The sequence below is a fragment of the Lonchura striata genome, chromosome 2 (genome assembly GCF_050655825.1).
Source record: "Lonchura striata isolate lonStrDom1 chromosome 2, ASM5065582v1, whole genome shotgun sequence".
In the NCBI taxonomy this organism is placed as follows: Eukaryota; Metazoa; Chordata; class Aves; order Passeriformes; family Estrildidae; genus Lonchura; species Lonchura striata.
The window spans coordinates 2,871,624-2,899,220 of NC_140704.1; the positions used below are offsets into that span (position 1 = coordinate 2,871,624).

Genomic DNA, 27,597 nt, shown 5'->3' on the forward strand with positions numbered 1-27,597 from the left:
AACACCTTCTGCCTAGCTCTGCAGAAATTAATGTTGAGAATTCCCAAGCTAATTAAAGATGAATCTTCCAAATAGCTTTTGGCAGAAAAAAAAGAGAATAATTCAGGAAAAAAAAATATCCCTGAATAGAATAATAATTTTAAAAAGTAATTTATTGTAGTGTCAGGATCCCACCTCCTGCCTCCAGCAACACCATCCCTGGAAGTGTTCAAGGAATGAGTGAAAGCTGTCTGGTTGACAAGGTGGTGGTTGGTCAAAGGTTGACTCAATGATCTGGCATTTTCCAGCATTTTCCAGCCTTAATGATTCTGTGATTCCATGACCTTTGCTTCAGCTCTTCTTGCTGAATTCATGCTGGGAAATTGTTGAGGTTTAACCCCCACTCACCTCACCACATTTCTTAGCTCTCCTGGAGGAATTCTGGGCTTTTTGAAGCCAGCAGGAGAATGTTGCTGACCTTCCATGAGTTGTTGTGATGTGGTCCCTGATAAAGGCTCAAGATGTTTCAAATAAACTGGAGTTTGGTGCTCACGTGTGATTCACATCCATTGCAGAGCTGTGGAGAAGCCACCACTGGCACAGGGCAGGAAACTATAAAAGGAAAAATAGCTGTTGTATAAAAATACCCAGAAGAACTTGTAAATAGCCCACTGCTTGAGCAACAAGAGGCGAATCTCAGCACACGCTGGTCCCAGGAAGGAGGCAAAGTTGGACATCACCAAGTGAAGGTGTGGCCTGGGGATGTTCCTCCACATCTCCAAGAGGCTGTGTCAGTTTAAAGGCCATCATGGGTAAGAAATGCCACCAGGAATCCTCAGAGAGACATCACTCTTCCCTGCTGCCTGGTGTCTTCCTGGCTCAGATACAACAGCTCCAGTGGCACAGATCCTCCTACAGTTAACAACAGTGGCAAAGACTACATCCAAAGGCTGAGGGAAAACCATCTCTTCTTCCATTATCTTCCCAATATCCATGCTGATATCACTGTCGAGGTTCCCCGTGCTCCACTTTAAATTAATAAAGGCATTGGTTGCTTTTGGATGTGCTCCTTGGTTTCTCCACAGCCAACAGAGACTGGAGAGCTCCTACTCAGAGTTCACACTGACCTGAGAGCCAGTAGGGCCAGGTGCTCAGTCCTTATCCCAGGGCTGTAAGCACAGAATTCCTTCTTCTCATCACTCATCACCCTTCCTTGAAAAGCTCCTTTTTTGTTGGCCCCACAGCAGTCAAGTTGTCTCACACACACGCACACACCTCCCACCAAACCCAACACAGAGCCTGTACATGCGAAACAGTGGCAGCAGTCAACATTCCACAGGATTCCTCATCCTCCCATCTCTGACTGCTCACACAGTTGCCTGAAAAAAACCCTTTTAAAAGAAAATTAAAAAAAAAAAAAAGGGGGGGGGGGGGAGAAGAAAAAGATAAAGCAAAATTAAAGTAACAAAGAAAGTGGTGGAGCTTTTGGTTTTCTTTTATAAAAGACAAATCGTTTATTGATTCAGTCCTTCCACTTGCAACCTCTTTGGTAACAGTCTTAACACTTCCAGACTGGGAGAACGCAGTGGAAAGGGCCCGGTTCTGACTTCTCACCAATTTCAGAGCTCAGCAAGCCCCAACGTGCCTTGGTGAGAGGCCAAAAGCAGATTTCAAAGCATGGCCAAGGATCTGGCCTTGAGGGACAACCCAAACCAGCCTCCCTACCGTGACTTGTTGGGCTCGTGGGCGGCTCAGAGAGCAGCCCCAGCACCCCCAGGCAGAAGATGGCTCGGGATGGGGATGTCTGACTGGGAGTTGTGCCCTGGGAGGTGGCTTTGATGAACCTCTTGGGACCTCCTGGACGTTGGCCAACGGGACCATCGATGAAGCAAGACTCACCCGTTCCTGCGGTAGACAATGACTTGCCTCAGTTGGCCCCACGGGGATGGACTAATCCAACCATCTCAGCCTCCCCCTCCTCACACCATCCCAAAGAGAGTAACTGCTGTACTTGGAGTTAAAGATAAACATATATTGATTACACATGGTCATAAAAAAAAAAAAGTAATAATAATAATAATAATAATACATTTCCTAGAACATTACTTAAGACGCTTCCGAAAAGCATCCAAGCTTCCCCTCCCCTCCCCGCCTTCCCTTAATCTATACAGAATAAAGTGCTTTGTTTAGTTTGTTCACACTTGTAGAGCCACCAATACACTCTTAACTTGGCATGTTTGGGCAACCGATACTGAATGCCGTAAAATAATTCAGAGCCGAACACCAGGCATGAGAAACTAGTTTTGAGGCAAGTGCTTGGGGTTTCATTCATCTCCTTCAAGTTCCATGCTACAGAGGTTGTTCTTATTCCTATTTTTCTTTTCTTTCTTCTCCTTTTTTAAAAATGATTATTTTCTTCCTTTGTAAGTTCAACCCAACTCCCGTCGTGGTTCTGTGTCTCTAGGCAGGGCTGCGTGTGGGGAAGCTCTCGCCGTCCGTGTGAACAAAGGGCGTCTGTCCGTCTGTCCTTCCCTCCTGACTGCGGGCAAACCTCAGAGGAGTTCTCTAGCAGCGGATGCTCGTCTCTATTGCACTGTCACAGCCATTCCCACCCATCCGTCCATCCATCCACCACCTTCCCACCGCGCCAGGGTTATGGCTGTGGTCCGAAGGGCCAGCTGTGCCTCATGGATACGTGAGGCGAACTGGTCTGTGCTACCAGGCTCCTGGGATATATAAACCAAAAATGACCTTCCCCACATGATTCCCTCCCTCCCCAAAGTTCAAATAAAGGGTGGAGTGGAGGGGGAAAAAAAAATTTCCGGCCCAGACAGGACTGGGGTTTAGGTGTGTGGGAAGAGCTGTCAGCTGAAAGTTGAGCTACGGCGTATTCAGGAACTGCGTAATGGAAATCAAGCCCCTCTCCACCCTCGCGGTCTGTCAAAGAAGGGATGTGAGAGATTAAGGTGCAAGAGTTAAAAAAAAAAAAAAAATTAAAAAAAAAAAAAAGTAAAACATAAAAAGCTTGAAAACAACGGACCCAGCTCTCCTGCCCTGTCTAACCCCAAGGGGTGCGACAGCGTGACGGGGACGGGTCCGGGATGGACGAGGCACTGCGGGAGCGACTCGTCTGAGCTCTCAGTACGCGAACGAAAACCAGACATGGAGACACATTGGGGCTGTCAGGGCATGGACAAAAGGGCTCGGAGGCCTTGTAGGACTCCTGGGAACTACGCAGGCCTTGGAGAGGGGAGGGAGCAGCAGGGATCTGGTTCTCCAAAGTGCTGTGTGCATGGTCACATCTCAATGTCTCCAAGTGGCTCTACGAGCAGGCTCTCCAAGGGGATCGGACGTGGCTGGGATCGCTCACTGGGCTGTCCGCTGGGCTTCCAGCCTCAAGGAAGTGCTCTCATCTCACAGAGATGTCCAAGGGGGGCAGGTCCTCACTGGGAGAGGATGAACTGGGACAGGAACAGGGAAAGCCACCTCCAGGAGAGTGGAATAAGGGAGCACACTGTCGGCATGGATGTTTACATGGGGGGGAAGTCTGTCGGCTGATGGGCTCCGTCACAGAAGACCATAGGTGAGCCCTCCTCAGGGCACAGCGCTCCCATCCTGCCTCAAGACTGAACATGAGGGGAAAGAAGCACAAGGAAGCCCAAGGGGATGGAATATGGGAGGCAGCAGAGGAGGAGACAGCATGGACCACTCCAGCACCTCCATGGGTTTCACTGAATGCTTCTCTAAAGCATCTTCCAGTACGGGTCATGGTCCCTTCAGACAGCCAATGGCCCCAAGAGCCCTCATCCCTCACAGGTGTGTTTGAGGCTTTGCACCATCCCAACAAGCCCCAGGGTCATGGAGGAGGGCAGCAGAGAAGCCTTTGGAACCCACCTGAGAAGGTCAGTAAGGTGAGGCAGCTCTGCCATAGCAACCTCCCCGTGCTCGGAGCAAATGGAGATGGGGGGTGAGCTCACTGGTACTGAGAGCCACGCTGGGGATCCACAGGATCCCAGCCAACACAAAGATTAAAAGAAGTTTGTGGCTCCAAAATGCTAACATCAATCAGATTTCCCAAGATGCCGGGCACCAGTGGGGCACCACTCAGAAGGGGGTGACACCAGTCACCTCAAAGAGCACTCAGGAGAACAGCAGATGCTCCCCGGTCCTGTCCCTGTCAGGCTGCTGCATGTCCCCAGTCAGGAAAGCCCCTGAATCCTCCCATGTCTGCAGGGACAGCCTCAGTGCTGCCCAAGTGCTTTGCTGATTTGGTCCAGGAGACGAAGCACCAAGACTTTTTGCAGAGCCAGATGTGGGTCCCTGTCCCCAGCACTCTGCTGGGTGAGAAAAGGCTCCTGCAGCCCACTCGGTGACCTCTTTCCTTCTTACCTAACAGTGCTTCCACCACCTCCTCCGTGACCTGGCCCGCAGGTGGCCTCAACACCAGCTTTAGAAGCACAGGATCAGCTGGAACACCCCCCACCTCTTGCCAGCCCTTCTCTGCCCATGCTGGGTGCTCTCTGACTCCACAGGGGACAATTCCCCCAGCAGGGACCCCACAGCCGTGGTCAGGACAATGCATGGCACCCTGGGGCAGAGCACAGCAGTGAGAGACCCTGCTGGGACCTCACTGCCCAACAAAAAGGTGACGGCAAAGCCTTCCTCTTCTCCTCCTCCTCAGCATGAAGCCAGCCATATTATTTGAAAGTAAGTGAAAACAAAGACCAGCTCGACCTCAACATCTTCAACAAGCCCTAAGCAACACCACAGGGCATCACCAAAACAACCACATCTCTCACTGGTCCCCTCTGGTCCCCCCACAAACCAGGTCAGGGCAACAGATGCCAGCACCACAAGGGGAAGTGAAGCTTGGGAGACCAAAGCAGGCAACAAACTGGAGAGTGGGACACCATCATCCCCAGGCTGAACATGGCCCTGCTTTAGCTCTGAACCTTGCAGTGGGACCAACCTGGAGCTCACCTGCCCCTCAGGGGTTTGTTCAGATTGTTAAGGCACTATTCTGGGCCGATTCTGTCGAGAAACAGAAGCGTCCTGCTCCTCTGTCCCAGGCCACCCTCCTGCCAGTCCCAAAGGTACCTGAGCTCTCCCAGGAACAGCTCCCTGACTCCAGAGCATCCCCAGGAGCCCAGCTCCTGCCGGGATCAGCAGAAAGGACACATCAGAGCCCAGCTCTCTTAGGGCACCCCGGAACTGAACCGACAGCGAGTTGCAGATGCCCCGAGATGCAAGGTGGGTGTTTGTGCTTTTGCCTGTGGAGGAGGAAAACCTGTTGGAGGGAAGACGTGTCGAGGGCTGCTAACGAGAGCATGCTAATGGCTTTCCAATGGGGACATCTGCTCACTCGTCTGGGCCACTGGGCCTGGCAGTGACGGGCTCCCCTGGGGTGCCCACCTTTCAACCCCGTGGGTGAAGAGCCTGACTTGAAAGACCAGCTTTACAGTACAGGGATTCAAGCACCACTAACTAGAATTCGGCTTTGAAATATTGATGCACTGGCCAGCAAGCTCCAGCCCGGATATCCTGCTCCTCCCAGCCTCACCAGCATCCCAGCAGGAAGATGAAACTGAGAGTGACACCTTTTACCTACACCCTTACGGACGGACGGCGGTTCCCCCCCAACACCCACGCTCCTCGACAGCGGGGGGGGCTTCCTCCTGCTCCCCCTCTCTGCGGAGAATGACTGGTGAGAAAAAGGAATAAAAACCCAAAACAGCCCCAAAATGAGGAGGAAAGGGGGGGTAGAGAGCAAGCAAAGCCTTGGCTCCCCGGGGGAAAGGCATTCCCGAAGGGCAGAGCAGTCCGTGCAGGCGCATGGCTGGGGTGGAGGGGGGAACCTAATTGTTGTTTGAATTTATCCTCCCTGCGGGAAACAGGGGAGGGGGTGGCGGTAGGTGAGGAGGAGGAGGGAGGGTCTGTGAGAGAGGATGGAGCAGCGGCAGGGGCAGGGGGGAGACGCCGGGGCCGGGGGGCAGCGGAGCCGGGCTGGTGGCGGGCTGGGGGACGGCCGTGTCCGAAGCCAAGGGGTTGCTGACGCGGAAACATTTCTCCTTGTGGGCTTTGAGCATGTTGGAGAAGCGGAAGCGCTGGCCGCAGACGTCGCAGGGGTACGGCTTCTCCCCGGTGTGGGTCCGGCGGTGCCGCTTCATGTTGGGGCGGCTGGTGAAGCTCTTCCCGCAGATCTCACAGATGTAGGGCTTCTCCCCTGAGCGTGGGAGAAGAGGGGCGAGAAGCTGCTGGTTAGGCTGGGTGTCAGAGACTGGTGTCTCGACAATTAAGGCATGTGCCTTGCCCTCGTGAGGCAGTGAACAGCCCCACATCCCATCCCAGAGCCTGTATCCCAGCCTGGCAGTGTCTGTCAGTCATGGCACGTGGTGGGCAATGCTTCACTCTCCCCTAATCCACCTCCTGAGGGCCAAATGACCAGCAGTCCAATGTGGAAGAAAGCCTTTGAGGACCAAGGGGTATTTAAAGCCTCAAATTTAAATGCAAGACCATCCCATTCATCTAGACTCTACCTTTGTCTTGGAAGTTCTGTCTGAACCCAGAAATTGGTAACTATATATGTGATTTTCTGTATCTTTTCTGTTTTTCTCTCTTTGCTTTTCTTCTAATTTCCTCTCCTTGCAATATTTTGAGTACCTTAAGATCAAATGTGTTTAAAGTTTGCTAAGTTGAATGGGCCAAGTATTATGCTGTGAGAAGTGTTTTATGTTGGTTGAATGCTATACTAAATATTTCACCAAAGTTCCCTGATTTTTCTCAAGTTTGCCAGCAAATTTTGCTTTGACCTCTTGAGAAGACCTTGTTGGTATTTCTCCTGTGTGTCCAGCTCAGAGATGAACCACTGTAAGCCTCTCCAAAAGTCATTGAAGGAGTTGACTGGGGACCCCCAAAACCCCATCCTGCCACCCACCCAAAGATGTTCCTCCCATGCCATCACTCTTTCCAGGGAGAGCCTGACTGCAGGGATCTGGGGCCAGGCAAGGGGCGGGTCTCACCCGTGTGCGTCTTCATGTGCTCATCGAAGTACTGCTTCATGTTGAAGTCCTTGCCACACCACTGGCACATGAACTGCTTGTGGCCAATGTGGATGCTCATGTGGGAGCGCAGCTGGTACTTGTACTGGAAGCGCTCGTTGCAGTTCTGTGGGAGCGAGGAGTTGGTGATGAGCACCCAAAATATCCCCACATTCCCCTCAAATCACCACCAGCAAGGAAATCCCCTCAAGAAACCCCCCAAAACAGGCATTTTGGGACATACCCAGCCAGGTTTGCAGGCTGGATGGGCTTGGGGTGGCTGCAAAGTCCAGGCACTTGGGGACAGATCCTGGCATTGGACAAGTTTCATCATAAAGTTGGTGGGACTTTCAAACCAGGAGGTGATGCAAAGTTTGGAAAAGCGTGGGATCATCCCTACAGCTGCACTGGCACAAAGCACAGTGGAAGCCCCAAGGAGTGGAAGAACCCTCCCCAAATCAGTGTTTTTGCCCTCGTTTGCCTTACCTCACACTTGAAAGGCTTCTCCCCGGAGTGCTGGAGCGAGTGGACCTTGAGGGACATGCTGCGCTTGAAGGACTTCCCGCAGGTCTCGCAGGTGAAGGGCATGTCCTTGGTGTGTGCTGGTGGGGACAGGGGCACGTCAGCAGCCTCCACACACCTTCACCATCCACCTCCCCACACCCCAGCCCCGGCTCCCCGTGCTCAACCCCAGCAAACCCAAAGCATCTCTGGAAGATAAACGGCAGCAACATCTCAAGCATTTCCCTTCCAAACCCCTGTTCTTTTGGATCTCTTTGGTGGCTCTAAAGCCCAGGGACCCAAACACCGTCGTCATATGAAATTTGCTTTTCAAAGCCCAGCACTGGTCCTTTTACACTGCTGACAATTCAAACCTTCCTCTGATCACTTCTGACCAATATAATAAATGGGATTCTGTGGCAGCACATTTCTCTCACTCTCTCAGGATTTTTCACAGAGGTGCACAGAGAGAAATGAAAGAGAAAACAATTTCTATTTCTGGTCCTTGTTTTTCTCATGTGGAATGTGTTTGGAGAGTTGTTTACCTGGAGTGATTGCTTGGTTGGATCATGGTGGATTGTTTGGGCCTGATGGCCAATTAGATCCACCTGTCTAGACTCTCATTAGAGGATCACAAGTTGTGGGTGAGTTATAGTTAAAACAAGTAGGTTTGTAGTTTTTTGTAGTTTTAGTATCTTCCTTTATATAGTATATTAATGTATTTTAGCATAGTCATAATAAAGAAATCATTCAGCCTTCTGAACTGAGTCAGACACCATCATCTCTTCCCATTGGGTTTGCCTGCATCCACAATAGGATTCCCCAGCACCACGTCCAAACCCAGCACTGAGAAGACATCAGTTCAGCATCGAGTATCAGGCCAAATTTCAAGATGGGGATGTGAGAAAACTCACCCAAGAGTAAGCCCAGCCCTGAACACCCAACATGACAACAACAGAAAACACCTCTGATTGCCAAATTGATGGACCAACACCCCCAAGAAGATCTCCCCGTGGTGCCTCCCACACTCACCAACCATGTGTTTGCGCACGTGGGCCATGGTGTAGAACTTCTTCTCGCAGATCTCGCAGGAGAACTTCTTCTCTGCATAGCCATGGACAATCTTGTTGTGCTCGTGGAGAGACCAGAGCTTCTTGAACCCCTTCCCGCATGTCACGCACTGCAAGGACACAGGAGATGGTCAGGGAAGCAGGAAAGGGAAACATGGAAAGGGAATATTATGGTGAAAGCTACAGCTGATATCAAAAATCATAACAACCAGCAAGCCTGATATAGAACTTGTCACCTCAAAACCTCCAAATTTCGTATTTCTATCCATGGGATGAGCAAGGGGCAATGACCTTCCAGGGAAGGATGTGGAATCTCCATCAATGGCTGTATCAGGACTTGGATAAGCAACAGCTCATGCCCTATTCCCAGCTGGGAATTTTATTCCTAAATGAAGACTTTACTTAAAATATCCCAACACTCTGTGCATTGGAAATTTGTAAAAAGTATGAAAAGAAGGAGAATCCCCATCCAGAGCAGTACAACTTCAGTCTTCAGCAGATATTATTTATAATTCACCACTGAATTACTTTTCCAAACAGATCTATGATTCTATGATATCCAAAAGGACCAAAATGGACCCAAACCACCAGTTCATCAGCACAATGAGAACAATGTGACAGGCAAAGTCTGCCCCAAAAAGTTAAGGTAGAGAATCACTTCAGCTCCAACAAGTTCAGTGTTCCTCTGGAAGTTCCCAGGAAAAGCTCCAGCTTCTGTGTAAGACCTCCTGGAGGCATGTGAGACCAGTTCAATGCTCAGGGAAACACAGAAGAGAGATATCCACCAAGGAAACCATGCCAGGAGCCAAGGGTCAACTCCTTCCCCTTTACCTTTCCATGGCTCATATTCCTCTTGGTCAACAGGGTTAAAACCATCCCTTCTCTCCTTGCAGATTTGCTGAGAAAATAATTCATGCCTTGAAGGCATCTTGCAACAACGTGGCTGAATTGTACCTGAGAACCTGGGGAGGGATTCCTCCACTTCTCCTCCTTCCCAGAGGAACAGATGCTCCTTGATGGGTTTCAGCCAAATTTTGCTGTGATACGGTGGCAAACACACCACCATGCTGTGAAGTCACTGTATTTTCCCATATATATTTATATTTAGGTGCCCCAAAGGAAAAATTAAGGTCACAGAACCATTCCCAAGCCTCATCATGCTCAAATGTCAACATGAGCAGTCCTCCAAGTCCTACTGCTCCCAAGTATGTATTTCCATGGATCAGAACAGCTTTATCTATGTCTTAAGGGATATTTCAGGGCAAATTCAGTACTACAGCCTGATATCAAAGACACATCAATATCCCTTTTCTCCACTTAATATGAAAGAAGCAGGGGAATTTCAAAGTGAAAGGTAGAGGGAAAGCAGCAGAGGTAGAAAAAACCCCAGGGCTGGGCCCAAACACCCTGGAGAGCCGAGCTGTGTCCTCACTTAGTGCTGAAAAGCATCACGCAAAAATACAGAAGTAATGTCCAAATGAGGGGAAAGAATGAGGATATAAATCCCTGCAGGTTAAAAGGGAAGACATACTGAAGCTGGCAATAAAAACATTTATCTCAATAAAGAAAAGGATGAATCACTTTTGAGATGGTAGAGGTAGGATGCACATTATGGAGATGGGGAGTGAACACAAGGAGTAGGATGATGCTTAAATCCTAAAGCTTTATGGATGAAATTTGGGGACAAAACAAAGAAAGAAAGCAGCAGAGCAAACTGAGAAAATGTGGATAGTCCCTTTGTGGATCTGATTAAAACTCAAGAAATAAAAACTGTTATAGGTAGAGTGCCAAAAAAAATCCTTTTCCATCCAGACATAATTCCATGAGATGTTGATAAAGTTATTAAATATTATCAGAGCAAATGGAGTGGATTTGGCTATTTGTAAAATTAAAAATGCTCAATTAAGTGGGAGACAATGATCCCTTTTTCGGCAGAAGGAGGTCACTATACAGACAGTTGTTGTTCTTACTATTCCAAAATTAATTGGAAAAGGGATAAAAAGGAGGGGGCAAAACAAAAAACAAGCAATGAGGTGACAGCCCCATGTTATCCACCTGGAAAGCAGATGAAGCTGAATAAACATTTGGCAAAACTCCTTTTAAACTGCCCAGGTTTTATGTTAGGCCCTGAAATAGCCACCACCACGCAGGTATTGGAGCTACACTCATCCTGGGAAAAAACATCCAAAAAAAGCAACTTCAGCACTGTGAATTTGACAGGAAGATGCACCAAAGGGTCAGTGACTGCTTCACCTCTGAGCCAAGACCATTCCTGCTTCAATGTTCCCTGCTTGCCAAGATCTGCCTCATTCCCTGTTTTATTTGGGATGCCATCAGTGAAGGGCTCCAGTAGCACTTGGGTTGTGTTACCTTCAAGGAGAGCTGTGAGATCATTCAAAATCTGGTCACTGGTGGGAAGGGTGATGGGAGAAATAAACCATAAATTGGTTTATTTGTAATTATTTTTAGCAGCATCATGCTGTAAAAGCTCAACAGGAATTAGGAGACGGGAATTTGGAGGGATCTTCAGTGTTTGCTGCTCTGATTGGCTGCCTCCCTATCCCCCCAAAACTGCACTGATTTAACAAAGCCAATTTGCCAACACAGGATCTCATTAACACAGAGGAAGGCCACACCAAGCCCAAGCCATGCATGGATGTCAAACACACTCAGAAATTTGCTAATACACACACAAAAAAAAGCACAAAAGGCAGATTAAAACCGTTTTAACTTCTGTCAGCAAATCTTCAAATTAAGCTAAAATGGGTTCAGCCTGTGTGGGAATGCTGGAGTGTGTCTCCATCAAGGGCTTGCAGTGTTTTATCCAGATTAACTGAATAAACTCAAAAGAAAAATCACTCCTCAAAAATTAACTCTGTGTTTCCACCCAGGCAGTCAAGGGGAAGCCACAGCCCTGTGGCACAAATCCTCTGATTCCAGGCCACTGTGGGACCCTCCTGAGTCTGGATACAAGTCATGGGTGAAGGAAGGTTCCCTCCCAGCTGCCATGTTGTGCTGGTTCTGCATAGAGAAGAAAAACCTCGTATCTCAAATTCTCAAAATCTCTAATTAACAACCAAAACCACTACACATTGTGCCAACTGCAACATCAAAATTATCTAAGCACGAACCCATCCCATGGTGGAGCTGGAGGGGACGACCTCCATGGCGCTTGGGATGCCCTTCCCTCACTGGGATGTCCCACAGTGGTGGGATGCTCCTCCTTTGGTGGGATGTCCCCACCTTGATGGCACATCCATCCACTTTGGTGGGGTGTTTCCCCACCTTGGTGGGACATCTCTAGCAGGCTGCTCCAGACCAGGGTAAGGCATTTCCCCCTTGGTGGGATGTCCACGGCCTGGATGGATCCATGCTCACCTGGATGGATCCATGCTCACCTGGATGGATCCACGCTCACCTGGATGTTCTTCTCGCAGTCGGTCTGGTGGTGCAGCAGGAGCTCGCTCTCCAGCAGGAAGCGCTTCCCGCACTTGTCGCAGATCTGCATCCGGCTGTGCGTGACGTTCATGTGCTTCTCCAGGTACCAGCGGTTGTTGAAGATCCGGGGACACTTCTTACACGGATAATGCTGCTTCTCCTCCAGCTTCACCTTCTGGCCCAAGCCGTCTTGTTCCTTCTTTCTCTTTCTTCCCCTCTGGCCTTCTTCTTCCTCCTCCTCCTCCTCTTCCACCTTGGCCATCTCCTGGGACCTGGTTGCCATGGCAGATTTAGTGGCTTTGGGTGCCCGGCTGCCCCTGCGGGGCTGCCCGCTCTTTTCCCTTTTCATCTCTGAGGCATCTTCATCATCATCATCCTCTTCTTCCGTCGTCTCCTCCAGATCTTCCTCCTCACTGCGCTCCTCCTCCTCTTCCTCCCCCACCTCCGCATCCTCCTCCTCTTCCTCCTCCTCCTCCCCTTCCTCATTCTCCTCCTCCCCGTCCTCCTCCGTGTCGCGCCCATCCCCGTCCGGCCGCCCCATCACGGCCGCCTCGCTGGCGGCCGCCTTCCCTTCCGTGCCCTTGGAGACGTTGAGGGTCTGGTTGTTGAGGTTCACCTCCACGATGATCTGCTCCCTGTTGTAGGAGCCCTGGCTGTCCAGGTCCTCCTCAGACTCCTCGCCCTCCATCTTACAGACAGCGCCAGGACCTCCGTCCTTCTCCTCCTTGTAGTACTGCTTGGCGGGGCCGGGGGGGAGCGCCCCGCTGCCCGTCCCGTCCTCCACCCGCACTGAGAAGGGGTCGTTGCCCTCCCGGGCGTAGATTTTGGGGTGGGGGGCGTCCACCTCCTGCTTGATCTCGCAGTAGTAGGGCGGGGGTCCGGCGCAGCCCTCGGCGGGCAGGGCCATGTCGGTGGCCAGGCTGAGCGAGCGGGTGTCCAGCAGGTCCTGGCAGGAGGACGCGATGTTGTTCATCTGCAGCACGGCGGCCGCGTTCAGCACGTCCTGCACATTGCAGGAGTTGACGAGCAGCTTGGAGGTGTAGATGAAGTTGAGGATCTGCTGGAGGCCCTGCGAGGTGAGGGCCTCCAGAGAGAGCTCCACGCGCTGCAGCTGCTTGTTCTGGGTGAAGAGGGAGTGGAAGAACTGGCTGTAGGCTGCCAGGACCCCCTTGTGCGCCGGGAAGATGCTCTTGTGCTGCACCAGCACGATGTCCACGTCGCACAGGTCCGGCTGAAAGAGGCGCTGCTCGTTCAGTCTGTCCATCAAACACGTGAAGTGGAGGGCTACATCCTCCACCAGGGAGTACTCAGCCGAAGGGTAGTCAGTCGTTTTTTCGACTATCAGCTGCGGGGAGGAAAGAAATGAAATCATTCAGGGCTCTGTCCCCGCAAAAACACATTTCTGGCCGTGCCATCCATCCCTGTCCGTGCATCCCCAAGTCAGAGATAACACCTGAGAGACTATTGCCAAGCCCTGGCTTGGAGGTGCCAGACAAAACATTCTGTCACCAACCCCAGTTTGAAGATACCAACCAAAACACTCCATCACCAACCCCAGTTTGGAGATACCAGCCAGGAAACTCCATCACCAACCCCAGCTTGCAGATACCAACCAAAACACACCATCACCAACCCCAGTTTGGAGATACCAACCAAAACACTCCATCACCAACCCCAGCTTGCAGATACCAGCCAAGAAACTCCATCATCAACCCCAGTTTGAAGATACCAACCAAAACACACCATCACCAACCCCAGTTTGGAGATACCAGCCAGGAAACTCCATCATCAACCACAGTTTGGACATGTCAATCAAAATGCTCTAGCATCAGCCCCATCTTTGGAACACCACGAACCTCCACCACCAGGCCCAGCTTGAAGATGCCAACCAAGAAGCTCTATCACCAGCTTGAGTCCAGGAGACTCAACCAAGGAGGAGAAGTGCCAGTGAAAGGGCAGGTCAGGGCCACACAAGCACCCACTGATATCCCTTCAAGGTGGGTAGGAGGCACCATGGCCACTGAGGAGGTCCAAAGGCAGGCTCAGGTGTCCACACTCACTCAGAGATGTCACACAGGAGAGGGGATGCCTTGACCACTCGAACCTGATGGAGATCCAGGTGGGTATTTGCCCCAAGCAGGAAGCCAATTTTAGGCACCTACTGAGATGTATCCCCCTAAACAAAAGGAAATTAGGAGTTTATAGCTCCCTGTTTCTGCAGATAATAACATAAAGCCCAATATCCTCTGATATTTCTGAATTACGCCACGTGCTCTCACTCACGACAGCAGCTCACTCACAGCTGGATTCATTGGGATGATTTATGCACTTTTTAATGCTCATTTTCCATTGCCTGGGGAAAGGCACTGCCTGGAAAAATTCAAATCAGGGAGCAGCACCCTGAGGCTGGGAAATGCTGCACTGCCAACCCTCCTCAGGCTGAATTTTCTGGGTATTTAATCCAACTCCCATGTATTTCACATGGTCCAGACTATCCCTGGTGTACATCCCTTCTCCTGGTCCTACCTGAGCCCCAGGATGAGTCTTCCTGCTCCATCCCAAATCCAAGGGATCCCACACCCTAAAACCTGTGCCCTGTATTAAAAGAAGGTGGGACACACCCTTTCCCTTGGCATCCTTTGCTGAAGACCCAAATCCTGGATGGAGACACATCCAGACCCCATAACACCCTTTTTCCTGACCTCTGTAGGATGTGACCAAGGACATGGTGCAGAACAGTGGCAGAAAGGGACAGTTCTACCTGCCAGGTTTATCCTGCACCTCCTGCTCCAAAAAGAGATTTTCAACTCCCATTTTGTTATGGAACAAATGGCAGCTCTTGATCAACACACAAATTCCAGCAAGACATGTTCTGTTTGTCTTCTTTTTTTTTTTTTTTTTTTTTTTCCGGTGAGCCAAAGGCAAAAGACAAAAATGTTTAAATAATAAAAAAGGGTGTTCTCGTCTCTGTTTTCCCAACAAGCAAAAAAACTCTTCCCCATCCCTGCCAAATTTTTTCATTTTTGTTGGATTTGTGCTCCACAACCAACCCGTCCAACCAATAGGGATCTCAGTTTTGCATGGTCCTGACAGCCCTGGAGAATCCCAGCAAGTGCTGGCACCCAGGAAAAACATGAAAAAACCAGTTCTACTCCAATTTCTTGGCTCGGCAGCCTGGAGCAGGGCAGAGAGGTAGGAGAAGGGTTGGGTACTTATATATTTTATATACTTTTTATAGTTTATATATATTAATATTGTAAATATTTTATACATTCATGCTTATATATAGTTAAACTATTTATATATAAAACCACATAAATATAGAAACATTCTTTATATATGTATTTGTTACAAAATGCTGCATTCCCAGCTGGATCACCCATCCACCTCACCATTTTCCAAGCCTCTTGCAACTGCCAAGAACATTTTGATGAGATCTTGGATGCTTACCCCCCCCAACCCCGCAAGACACGTAAAAAATAATTAAGGATGTAATAAATATCAAAAGCTGAAGAGACAGCAGGAATTCAGCAGAGCAGCTTGCTGTTTGCCAGGTTCTCTCTTGAAAAAACACCCTAAATGCAGATTTTTCCTCCGGGGATCCATCTCCTTCTCCATATAGGATACCCCAAGCTTGGCATAGGGACATCCACGGAGGAATAGGTGCAAAATAGGGGAAAAGGGGAATGTGGGGCGGCATCACCCAGCATGGGAAGCAAAAGCTGGCTTTTTTTGCCCTGGGGATCGAGGATTTTTGGCAGAGGGGGCTGATCCCTCACCCAGCGGCGCTCCTTGCCAGGCGGCTCTAATCAGTCCCAGCAGCGGCGAGGACAATGCGTGTCTTGGCCGCGTCCCGCCGGTGACTTCAGCCCGGGCTTGTCAGCGGGAGCCTTTTGCTCTTTATTGCTCTCAGATGCTTTTCGTGAGCTTGCCCGGAGCCAGAGCCGAGACAAGAGGCGCCTGCCGGGGTGAGAACCCCAGAAAGACCCCAACTTGCCCCAAAATGCCCCTCCGGCAGCTCCCGTCCCTGCAGCTCCATTGGAGCAGAGAAGCCTGACTAATGGGGATTAATGGGAGGGTTAAATCCAGTGCTCTTCCACTGGGAAAACACAAATATTTGAAATATATATCCCTTTTAATATTTGTTGTGTTAAAAATACATATTCGGAAAAAGAAAAAAAAAAAGAAGAAGAATCACGAGTTTTGCTCTTTTCCACCATCACCACCCGGCCCCTCTGGCTCTGTTTAGGGTGAAGAGCAGGTCACCCATCCCACCTCCATCCCCTGCTGCACCTGGGCAGCTCACTGGGTGCACTAAACCCTATAACTACAGGGCCCCACCACACACTGCCAACCTCTAAGCAAAGTTCTGGTATCATCAGCGCAGAAAAACACCCCAAAAAAATATTAGAAAGCGGTGTGGCCGCGAGTTCCGCACGCTGAGGGCCGGCGGCGCCTCCAGCCAGCTCTCTCTGCCCTGACGCTGCCCTCCAGCTCTATTTTAAGAGAGTTTTCACGTGGTGCTGCCAAAGTCCCATCCCAAAACAGCTTCCAGGGCAACAGGCCGGCCAGAGGATGGGGAGGATGCTCGGGGAGAGGGATGGGGGCTGGATGAGCCCTGATGGCAGGGGATGGAAGGAAAGGATGAGTAAGGAACGGTGGTGGAAGGAGATGCTGATGGTCACTGGGGCAGGGCAGCCTCTCTCCAGCCAAACCACCCAAAATCCCACCACAGGAGGTGGAGCCCAAGCTGCATTTCCACCTGTACCCTGCCACGTGCCTCAGTTTCCCTAAACAGCCCCACGAACCTGCCCACCTGCCCTGAAAGGTGTTTGCTGCTGGATTTAAATCAAGGTACTATGACAAAAAGCACTTTCACTTAGCAGCTACTGAGAATGAGATCCCTAAATGTTCCTGCAGCTCTAAACCTCCCCAAAGGACCAGAAGGTTGGGCCACTCTGGATATATTCAAATACTCAAATCCTCAGTCCCCCAGAAGACCATCTCTGACATTCACCAGCCCCTTATTTATTTCATTAATTATTTGTTCATTTCTAGCGCCCTCATCACCACAGCATTGAGGACCATGAGCAATTCTTTCCCACATAAGCAAAAGGACAAAGGGTTTTAGGGCATAAAATTCACATTTAAGTGGTGACAGGACCAGCTGCCTCTGAACCACTTTCCATTCAGCAGAAAATTTGGTGATTTCTTTAAATTTTTCACCCTCAAGATGTAGAAAAAAAAAAGCAATCTGCTTTTCTGTATCATTTCCAACCACCAAAGCATTCATAGTTGACCTTCAGTATTAAATTGCATTAAAGAAAAGTGCTTTAATAAGGAGCTAAATACAATGTCAGCACTTGCTCCTCAAAAAAAAAGTCCCCCATGCCCTCTGCAATTTGGACATTGCTGCACTTCAGGACAAAAGAGCTGGGCTGGAACTATTTAATGTCAAAACTTGACTTTTGCTTAAGAAAGAAATAACATTAAACCCCCATTTTTACAGATTAGCTGGGAGGATACAAAGGGGCATCATTACAAATCCCAAACACTCACACTTTCGGTTTTAATCCTCGGCCTCCTACAACTTGCCCTCCGCCTTCCAGACCCTTGCACGAAACCTTCAGCCTTTTCTCCCTAGTTTTGAGGCCGGAAGATTTTTATGGAAGCGATGCGACGCTGGTGTCCTCCCACAGCTCCCAGGCCAGAAGGAGCAGGGCTGCCTGGACCGTGCACATCCCAGTGCCCAACCAGCCATTCCCAGAGCTGGGAACCTGGCAGAGAGAGGGATGAGCCGCATCCCAAAGCGCCTGTCCCTCACCTGTGGCCTACCTTCACCGCTCTGCCGTGCCCTCCCTCCCCGGGGAGCTCTCCGTGGGTGCTTTCGGCACGGGACCGCGCCGGGGGTGGGCTCTGCTCGCTCCTTCGACGGGTGTTTTTATTTAATTACGAGAGGGTTGTCCGGAAAAACAAGCAGGAAGGGAAAACAATAGCCCAGCCACAGCCCCGCCTGGCGAGGCGCCGAGCGCCCACCGCCGGCATCCTGCCCGCCGGGATGTGCCCGTCCCCTGCCAGGGCCTCGGGGATGCTGCTGACACCATCCCAAAAAGTGATTTTTCCTCTCTGTGCTGTCCAAAAGGCTTTAGGGTGCCCAAGGCAGAGCCAAATGCAGCCACAGAGAGAGCAGGCGAGGGGAAGGGGCTCAGCGATGCTCATCCTGCGGTGTTGGCACCCAAAAAAATATCTCCCAGCCTCTGCTGGGTGAGGAAGAGCATTAATCCAGATGTGGGACAGTCAGATGCTTCACAGGTTTGTGTTCTTTTTTTCCCCTCCCTTTTGGTTGTTTCTAATTTCTTATTAATGATATCCAGCATTTACAGGCTTTTCCCAGGGTAGCAGTACCAGGCCCACCAGTGCAATGGAACAGGGACAGTTCCATCCCTCATCCCTGTCTCCCTGCTACCTTTGCAAAGGGGAAAAGGTTAATTTGGGGTTTTTTTGGAAGTGCCACGGCCACCAGCAGCATTGGGAGAGGAGTAGGATGAGCAACACAAAGCTTCATCCACTGGGTGCAGGCACTCCCTTCCCAACAGCACAGCCCACCGAGGGTTAATGGCTTTGTGCTTCTTTTTTATATCTCATATTTTAAAAAATTGTTAAACTCTATCAGCTGTTCTGGGTGCTTTTCTCCTTTCCTTCTGCACACAGAGCTGCAAAGCCACTGTGTGACCCTTCCAAGGATGGATGGATTAACCCCACGGTCACACCCCATCCCAAAATCGTCCCAGTGAGGTGATGCTGCTCCTGGGAGATGCCACCATGGTGATGGCATCGAGGACACCGTCCCTCTGTTCCACCAGGGTGACAGTGAGGGCAGTGCCATGCCCTGGGAGCTTGGCACTGAGAAGCCGAGCGCTGTCCCTGCTCAGACACAGCCTGTGCTCCAAAACAGAGGCTTCAGCAATGCCACATTATTTTCATCCCAGGACAAATCCCAATCCCTGCAGGAGAGCAGAGGCACCAAAACCTGGATGGGAGCACCCTTCTGTGTGTCCCTGTCCCCTCTGAAAGAGGTGTGGCTCAGTCAGACCCAACATGTGGGGCAAAAGCCCTGCAGGTGATTCCAGAGCCGGGCAAAGCCAGGTCTGGGGTCAAATCCCGACGGGATGCTGGTGGATTCCAGCAGAGCTGGCACGGCCCTGGCAAACGCTGAGGGCACACAGGACAGCCAGGCCATGGGGGCCCCGCCAGCGCCTGGCACAGCCAGTGACACGTGGCTGATGGAGATGTCCCCGAGCCACCGCGCTGGCACTGGAGCAGGCGGCGGGGATGGGATGGGATGGATGGGATCCATGAGATGGGAGGGGATCCACGGGATGGGAGGGGATCCATGGGGTGGGATCCATGGGGTGGGATCCATGGGGTGGGATGGGATGGATCCATGGGATGGGATGGGATGGGTCCATGGGATGAAATGGGATGGGATCCATGGGATGGGATGGGATGGGATCTATGGGATGGGATGGGTCCATGGGATGAGATGGGATGGGATCCATGGGATGGGATGGGATGGGATCCATGCGATAGGATCCATGGGATGGGATGGGATGGGATGGGATGGATCCATGGGATGGGATGGGATGGGATCCATGGGGTGGGATCCATGGGGTGGGATCCATGGGGTGGGATGCTGCCCTCCATCTGTGGGATGCAGGCCCACCCACAGAGTCACTGCTGGGGTGGAAGAGCCCGGGGGACACGCACACACAGCAAAGCCACTGTCCCCTCCCTCTCCTGCCCGAGAAAAGCAAGCGGAGGGAAGGTTGAGGGAGGAAACGAGGACAAAACCCGAGGCTGACCTCCCCAGCCGGGCTGTCGGCCAAGCGGCTGCGCCAGGGGCCGGCCCCGGACCACGGCCCAGCCCGGGGGAGGCATCGCCCCCAGAGAGCCCAGGGGTGTCCCCACTGCCACTGAGGGAGGACAACAGCACAGGCAGTGCTCAGAGCCCCCCAGAGCTCACAGGATCATCCCCAGGAGCCCCAAATTCAGTGCTGGGAGCAGGGATGGCTGCAGGAGCAGGGATGGCTGCAGCGGGGCAGCCACCACGTCACTTGTGCAGAGCACAAAGGCATCGCAACCCCGAGCCACCCCACTGCCATGTAGCCAGGGATAGGGCTGGGAACTCCAGCAGGATGGATGGATGATGGATGGATGGATGGATGGATGGATGGATGGATGGATGGATGGATGATGGATGGATGGATGATGGATGGATGGATGGATGGATGATGGATGGATGGATGGATGGATGGATGGATGGATGGATGGATGGATGGATGGATGGAGCCTCCTCCCGGGCACTGCTGAATGAGGTTTCCATCCAAGAACAGCATCCTCTGCCTGGCACCACAGTGCCCATCCCTGGAGCAGCCACCACAACCTTCCAGGTGGATCAACAGCATGGTGGGATGTAACACCTCCAGGGTTTGTCCCACACCCAGCCCACAGTAAAGCCTAAAACCACAGCACTTCCTAACCCAGCCACAAACTCACCAGAAATATCCAGGATTCAACCTGTCCCAGCATGCTGGGCAGGATTTTCCATCCCAGAGCATTTCTCCAAACCCTGGCTCTGACCCCGGGGATGGTCCCCATCTCCAGATCCATCCTAACCCAGCCTTGACCAGGGCTCTTTGGGAAGCACCAGCCATGCTCCTCTAATCCAGCCATGGAATGCTTTGGGCTGGATGGGACCCTAAAGATCATCTTGTTCCAACTTCCCTGACATGGGCCATCTTCCTTTAGCTCCAATTGCCCAGATCAAGGATCTGGATGTGCCAGATCCTTCCTCTCCAGCACTTTTAACATTTTTATGAACATGCATTATTTTTATCCTTATTTTTATCACCATTTTTCCTGTAGCTTGGGGAGCAAGGCTTTCACTCAGACAGGGTGTCAGCCACCTTGGCTCCAGGCAAAAGATATAATCATAAAAATAATAATAAAAAAAGACAGTTTGTTGTAATTAAGTCTTCTATCCATCATATCTGCACCAGTCTTTCCCCATATCCAAAGGTATCCCAGTTTTCACCATCAGGAAAGGTAGATGAACACTGAGTTGGCTGCAGAGGAGACAACAGCCCCAGAGGACATGGGGACAAGTCCTCGGGTGTCCCCATGCAGGAAACCCAATAGGGCCATCCCTGCCGTGCACAAATCACCCCAACAACACAACCCATTTCCCTTTTCCCTAGAAATAAGTGAAAATTAGGGGCAGGAGGCACAGAGCTCATCCTGCCCACCAACAGCCACTCCTCCAGTTTTACAGGGAGCCATGGAATGTCAGGGGACATCTAGGATGCAAACCACATCGAGGATCTAGATGTCCAACATTTCTGGGGCCAGGAAAACGTGGCTGCAAATGAAAAACTTCATCCCTTGCCCTTCCTGGAGAGTCACTTTGTCAGCACAGGTCCCCTCTATAAAGGCTGAAAGGCAGCAGCGTGGGAGAGCCCTCAGCTTTCTCCGGAGGGAGAACGGGAAAAGGAGCAATTCCCCCAAAACCTTCAACGACCCTCTGATATTTTGACACATTCAGTTCATCCCTAAAAGGTTTGGGTTGGGTTCCCCCACTCCCCTTATTTTTCCACGAGTAGAAAAACCTGCATCTTAAAAATAACCGATATTTAATCAACTCGCAGGCAACCGACCTCCCGTTTCTCCCTGTCTTTTCCAAAGGATCCATCTCCAAAGGAGACAGCGGGTTATTTTTGTGGAGGGGGTGGCAGTGTCTCTGCTCCAGACACCAACACAGGGCTGTTTATCTCGCCTGCTGATAACCGAGTTAATTCCTCGCGGGGAGAACAAAGCTCCGCCGTCATTCCAAGCCCAGGTGGCCAAGGGGACCCTCTGGCCACCCCAGGAAAAAAAACCCTGGAGTGGTGCTGAGCCCAGCCAGCATCCTCAGGGAAACTCTGCAGTTGGAGGCAGAACATTTGCACCCAGCGAGATTTCACCACAGATCCAGGGGGAAAAAAAAAAAAAAATTAAAAAATAATAAATCCCTTAGTGTCGTTCCAAGGAGGAATTTTGCTTTGTAAAGCAAATCTTCCTCTGGTTCTCGCAGGGTGTGGAAGGAAGGTTGAATTCCCAACTTTTCCCCGTCTTCCTCGCTGGGCTGCTCGCTTGGGTGGGCTCTGGGTGTCTCCATCTCCACCTCGGGGCATGAAAGGCTCCCCAAAACACCGCGGTGTGTCCCCCAGTCCCTCAGCATCTCCTCTGGGAAGGGATGCAGGCCGAGTGGGACTGCCCAGCGTGACCCCAAACCCAATCCCGACCAGTTTAACCCCAGAATGGCGCTCGGGGGTGGGGGGGAGCCGAGCCCCATCCCACCATCCCATCCATCAATCCATCATCATTTCCTTATTTTTCCAAGCTTGCACTTTCTTCCCCTTTCCAAAAATCCACTCGGACGCTTGCCGGGGCGTTTGAGGGGCACGGAGCCAGCGCTGGGGCAAACACAACCCCGCACTTTTTGGGATGGACACCACCCCGCACTTTTTTTGGGATAGGGGAGGCTCCGAGGCACGGGGAGCCGCGATCCCAGCACATCCCAGCGGGATTTCCCCGTGGATCTTCCCAGCTCAGGCCTGACCTCCGCAACTCCAGCTAAACCCCTCCCAAAACTACACCGGCCGATAAAATAGGTCACCGCTACAGGCGAGAGCCCCAGCTCTGGTGTTATTATTATTATTATTATTACTATTATTACTATTATTATTATTATTATTATTATTATTATTATTATTATTATTATTATTATTATTATTATTATTTAATAGCAGCACTGGAAAATCCCTTTTCGGAGGGAGTGAAAACCCCTTTTCAGAGTGGGTGGGGGGATGCTGCGCCCTCCCTGCAGCTTTGCTCCTCCGGGATGCCGGGGAGCCCCAAGACCCCCCCAGATCCCCCAGGAAAAGGGGGCCCACGACGGGAAGCAGCCACGGAGTGGAGGGGGAAGAAGGCGGGCAGGAATTGGCAAAAGGATGGAGTCATCCGGGGAATGGGAATGGCCGAGGAAGCGGCAGATCGTGCGCACCCCAACCCCCCCCACCAGCCAATCCTCCAGCCTGGGGGCTCCAAAAAGTGTGTGCGTCCCCAAAAATCCTCCCGGAGACCCCCGAGCCGGGCTGGGGTCCTCCCAAGGGAGGGCTCAGACTTCAGCCCCCCTTAGGCACCCCCATCCCTACTCCAAGGCACCCAAAGGTGCTGGGGGGTGGGAGGGGGGAGGATTTTAATGCCATTTTCACCAAACCTAGCCCGTTCTCGCCTTGCAGGATGGGGGACCCCCATGCAGCACCGGCCGGGCTGCGCTTTTCATAGCCCCTACCCCCCAAAAAAACCAAATAAAATAATGAAATCCACGGCCCCCTCTCTCCCTTCCCCTGCCCCCCAGGCGCGGATGCAGCATCGCCCCTGCAGCCTCCCCCTCCCGCATCCCCCCGGCCCGATTTGGGCAAGTTTCGAGGCCTTTGGGAAGTCGGCAAAGCGGCGGAGGAAGGAAAAGGAAGGGAGAGGGGGAAATAAAAGCGAGGAGAAAAGGGAGAAAGGAGAGGGGGGGAGTTCAGGCTCTACCATTTTGATGCAAAGGTCTCCGCGCTGAGGAGTCCCGGTCCTCCTCCGCTGGCCTGGGGTTTGTGCTCTCCATGAAAAAAACAAGGAATTGGTGGGTTGGGTGGGTTGCTGGTTTGGTGGTTTGTTTTTTTTTCTTTTTCTTTTCTTTTTTTTTTTTTCTTTTGGCTGCCTTATTTCTGTTTTTATTTTATTTTTTCCTTTTTTTTTCGCCTCTTGAAGGAGGAAGGGGGGGGGAGGAAATCACCGCGCCAGCGCTGCTTCTTGCATCCCCGTCCTTATTTTCCTTTTTTCCCCCTCCTTTTCGTAATTTTCCTCTCGCCCTGTCGCATCTATTATTTTTTTCTTTTTTTAAAATTTGATTTTTTAATGTCGTCCTCCTCCTCCTCTTCACCTCATCCTGCCCATCGCCATGTTCGCCCCTTTTGGGAAAGCCGGAGGAATGCGGAGCGGCGGCGGCTCCGGCTGCCAAGAGCCGCTGATTGGAGCCGCCGCATCAGCTGGGGCCGCGGCTGCCCCTTTAAAGCGACAGCAGCCACCGCCACCCCCCGGGGACACCCCCTGTCCCCCGTGCCCGAACCCCAAACCCTCCGCCACACCCGCCTCTGCACCGCCGCATCCCCCCGGGAGCATCCCTGCATCCCGCTGGCCCGGGGAAACTGAGGCACATACAGCCCCCCCCCGCCCGACCGCATCGAAACACCCCCAAGGTTTTTTAGGGGTGTCATGGAGCAACGTCCATCTGATTAAAGCGGGATTTTTGGGGTGTTTTCCCGCTGTTTGGATGAAATGGGGATCCCCCATCTGGATGTGTTTAAGGCACATTTGGAGCATTAATTGGGAGCATCCCCTGGATCCTACTGAGGCAGGGGAAACTGAGGCACACACAGCCCCCCCACCCGACCACATCGAAACACCCCCGAGGGTTTTTTGGGGTGTCGTGGAGCAACGTCCATCTGATTAAAGTGGGATTTTTGGGGTGTTTTCCCGCTGTTTGGATGAAATGGGGGTGCTCCCAGCTGGATGTGTTTTTGGAGCATTAATTGGGGGCATGTCCTGGATCCTGTTGTGATTGGGGAAACTGAGGCACGCAGCTCTTTACCCATCCCCAAACCAAACAGAAAGACCCCAAGGCATTTTGGGGACATAAAACCTCAATTTGAGGTGTTGTGGAGTAACAGCAATTTATTTAAAGTGGGATTTTTGGGGTGTTTTCTCACTGGTTGGATGAAATGGGGATGCACCCACCTGGATATGTTTTTGGAGCATTAATTGGGAGCATCCCCTGGATCCCGGGATCCTGCTGTGGTGGGGGAAACTGAGGCACACAGCTCATTACCCCTCCCCAAGGCATATTGGGGGCATAAAACTCAATTTGAGGTGTTTTGGAGTAACAGCAATTTATTGAAAGTGGGATTTTTGGGGTGTTTTCCCGCTGTTTGGATGAAATGGGGATCCCCCATCTGGATGTGTTTAAGGCACATTTGGAGCATTAATTGGGAGCATCCCCTGGATCCTACTGAGGCAGGGGAAACTGAGGCACACACAGCACCCCCACCCGACCGCATCGAAACACCCCCGAGGGTTTTTTGGGGTGTCGTGGAGCAACGTCCATCTGATTAAAGTGGGATTTTTGGGGTGTTTTCCCGCTGTTTGGATGAAATGGGGATGTCCCCATCTGGATATGTTTTTGGAGCATTAATTGGGAGCATCCCCTGGATCCTGTTGTGATTGGGGAAACTGAGGCACGCAGCTCTTTACCCATCCCCAAACCAAACAGAAAGACCCCAAGGCATTTTGGGGGCCTAAAACCTCAATTTGAGCTGCTGTGGAGTAACAGCAATTTATTTAAAGTGGGATTTTTGGGGTGTTTTCCCGCTGTTTGGATGAAATGGGAATCCCCCACCTGGATATGTTTAAGGCAGGTTTGGTTCTTGGGGTCATCCTCTGGATCCCGCTGTGGCTGGGGAAACTGAGGCACGCAACCCTCTCCCCAAACCCAATAAAAAGACCCCAAGGCTTTTTGGGGCATAAAACCTCAGTTTGGGTTGTGGTGAAATAAGGCTGGTTTATTAAAAAATGGGATCTTGGGGTCTTCTCCTGCTGTTTGGAGGAAATGAGGATCTTCCATTGGGAGGGTGTTTAAGATACATTTGGTTCTTGGGAGCACACTCTGGATCTTGCTGTGGAGGGGAAACTGAGGCACACAACCCCTCACCCCCTCCCAAAACCCAGCAATAAGACCTCGACGTTTTTTGGGGCTTAAAACCCCAATTGGAGGAATCATGAGGCAACATTAATTATTGGAAAAGGGGATTTTTGTTCTCCCACTGCTCAGAGGAAATGGGGATCCCCCTCTGGGATGGTTTTTAAGGAACATTTCCTGAGAGCAGAGGGATCCCCCAAACCCGCTCAGGGCCTGGGATAGGACACAGCCAACCCCCAGCACCCTCCAAAACGAAACAAAGCTTCATTTTTTCACCCCTGATGCTGAGCCAGGGGTGGATTTTATCATCCCAACACCCCCAGCCTCACCCAGGAGCTGGGTGCCCCAAAATCCTCATTCTGGGTACCCCAAAATCCTCATTCTGGGCACGGAGGGGGCAAAGCTGGAGCAGCTCCAGGGTGTGTGTGGTGGCCCCATGGAGAGTCCCATGGTGCTCCCACACCTCCAGCAGCAGGACAGGCTCTGCCCCTCGGCAGGAAAAGCCCCAGGAGATGCTCAGGGAAGCTCAAAGGGATGGTGACCACCCCCAAAACCCATCTGTGCCCCCAGCCCTCCTGCAGACACCACCCAAAACAGCACACCACCCTAAAAGCAGAGCAGCACAGTAGCTCTGAAGGGCACTGGGGGCATCTCCAGAGGTTTTCATCCCACCTTCCCAGCTCCTCTGCTCCCCCAGCCCCTCCCAGCTGCCGGCATCCACGCGGTAACAGCGTCCTGCACTTGTTTAGACTCAGCCCTGCTCAGTAACTCCTTCCAGATGTGAGCAGCTCTTTGCATAACGTCCCCGTGGCCACGTCCTGCCCGCGCCGCCTTCGTTTCAGAGCTTTTCTAAATTTTTTTTTAATTGTTATTATGTATATATATATATTTTTTTTTTTTTTAATGCTCTCAACCCTACAGGAAAAAAATTCCTGGCCAGTGGCAGCAGAACATCGTCCCCGTCAGAAAGCTTTTTGTGAGATGAGTGTTTGGTCTGTCTGACATCTCTCCTACCCTGGAAACTTTTCCAAGAAGCTACATAAGCTCCTGGAAATGCAGCCAGTGCTGGGGAAGAGGGTGAGATGAGGCTGGAGGTGGGAGACAGGGATTGAAGCTCTGCTCCAGGGCCCAAACCCCTGTGGCCTTTGCATGGAGGTGGCTCAGGGGACCAGGGAGCTCCAGGGCTTGGAGCCCTCATAGCTCTGGAGTATGAAGATGTGCAGGGGTGGCCAAAGCCCTGATGCCTCTCTGAGGGGCTCACCAAGAGGTCCTGCCTGGCTTTTTGGAAGAAGCTGAGCTCACCTCTCCCATGGAGATCTGCCCTTTGCCACGTGCAGTTTGTCCTTCCTGCTGGGGGAGAAGCTGTTCCTGCAGGGGCCTCCAGGACAAGGGGAACAACCTGGAAGGGTTTTTTTTACTTGTGTGAAACCCTTCACTGGAGCACAGTGACCCACAGCACTGCTCCTGAGACACCCACAGGCGCTTTCTTGGCCACAGCCACCCAGGGGCTGCGTGGGGTTTGCTGCAAGAACTTCCTGAAGCTTTCTGCAGATCCCACCCCACGCAGTTTGGTGAGATCCCACCCAGCCTGGGCTGGGGGCTTTGTTGTGTTGGTTAATGGGGCATGTGGGTGGCTGATCCCTCGTGGGGATCCTCATTGCTCTCTACAGCTCCTGAAGGGAGGTTCACACAGCTGGGGTCGGTCTCTTCCATGGGGCAGCACTGGCAGAAC

General features: G+C 51.6%; 1 protein-coding gene across 1 annotated transcript; it reads right to left on the bottom strand.

The window, feature by feature from the left end:
* Positions 1 to 134: 134 nt before the first annotated feature.
* Positions 135 to 24,312, bottom strand: ZBTB47 (zinc finger and BTB domain containing 47). The gene is made up of 6 exons (XM_021537972.3): positions 23,663 to 24,312; positions 12,006 to 13,370; positions 8,550 to 8,697; positions 7,503 to 7,618; positions 6,999 to 7,143; positions 135 to 6,202 (listed from the first exon to the last, which is right to left on the bottom strand). The coding sequence occupies exons 1-6, from the start codon at positions 23,663 to 23,665 to the stop codon at positions 5,835 to 5,837; spliced, it is 2,145 nt and encodes a 714-aa protein (XP_021393647.3). The 5' UTR covers positions 23,666 to 24,312; the 3' UTR covers positions 135 to 5,834.
* Between the last annotated feature and the right edge of the window lie 3,285 nt (positions 24,313 to 27,597).

Bases quoted from the DNA above. Each gene is read 5' to 3' on its own strand.
- ZBTB47 (XM_021537972.3), bottom strand. The intron at 7,619-8,549 runs GTGAGTGTGGGA...TGTCCCCACCAG, and splicing joins CGTGCGCAAACACATGGTTG to CACACACCAAGGACATGCCC. The intron at 7,144-7,502 runs GTAAGGCAAACG...TCGCTCCCACAG, and splicing joins AGAAGCCTTTCAAGTGTGAG to AACTGCAACGAGCGCTTCCA.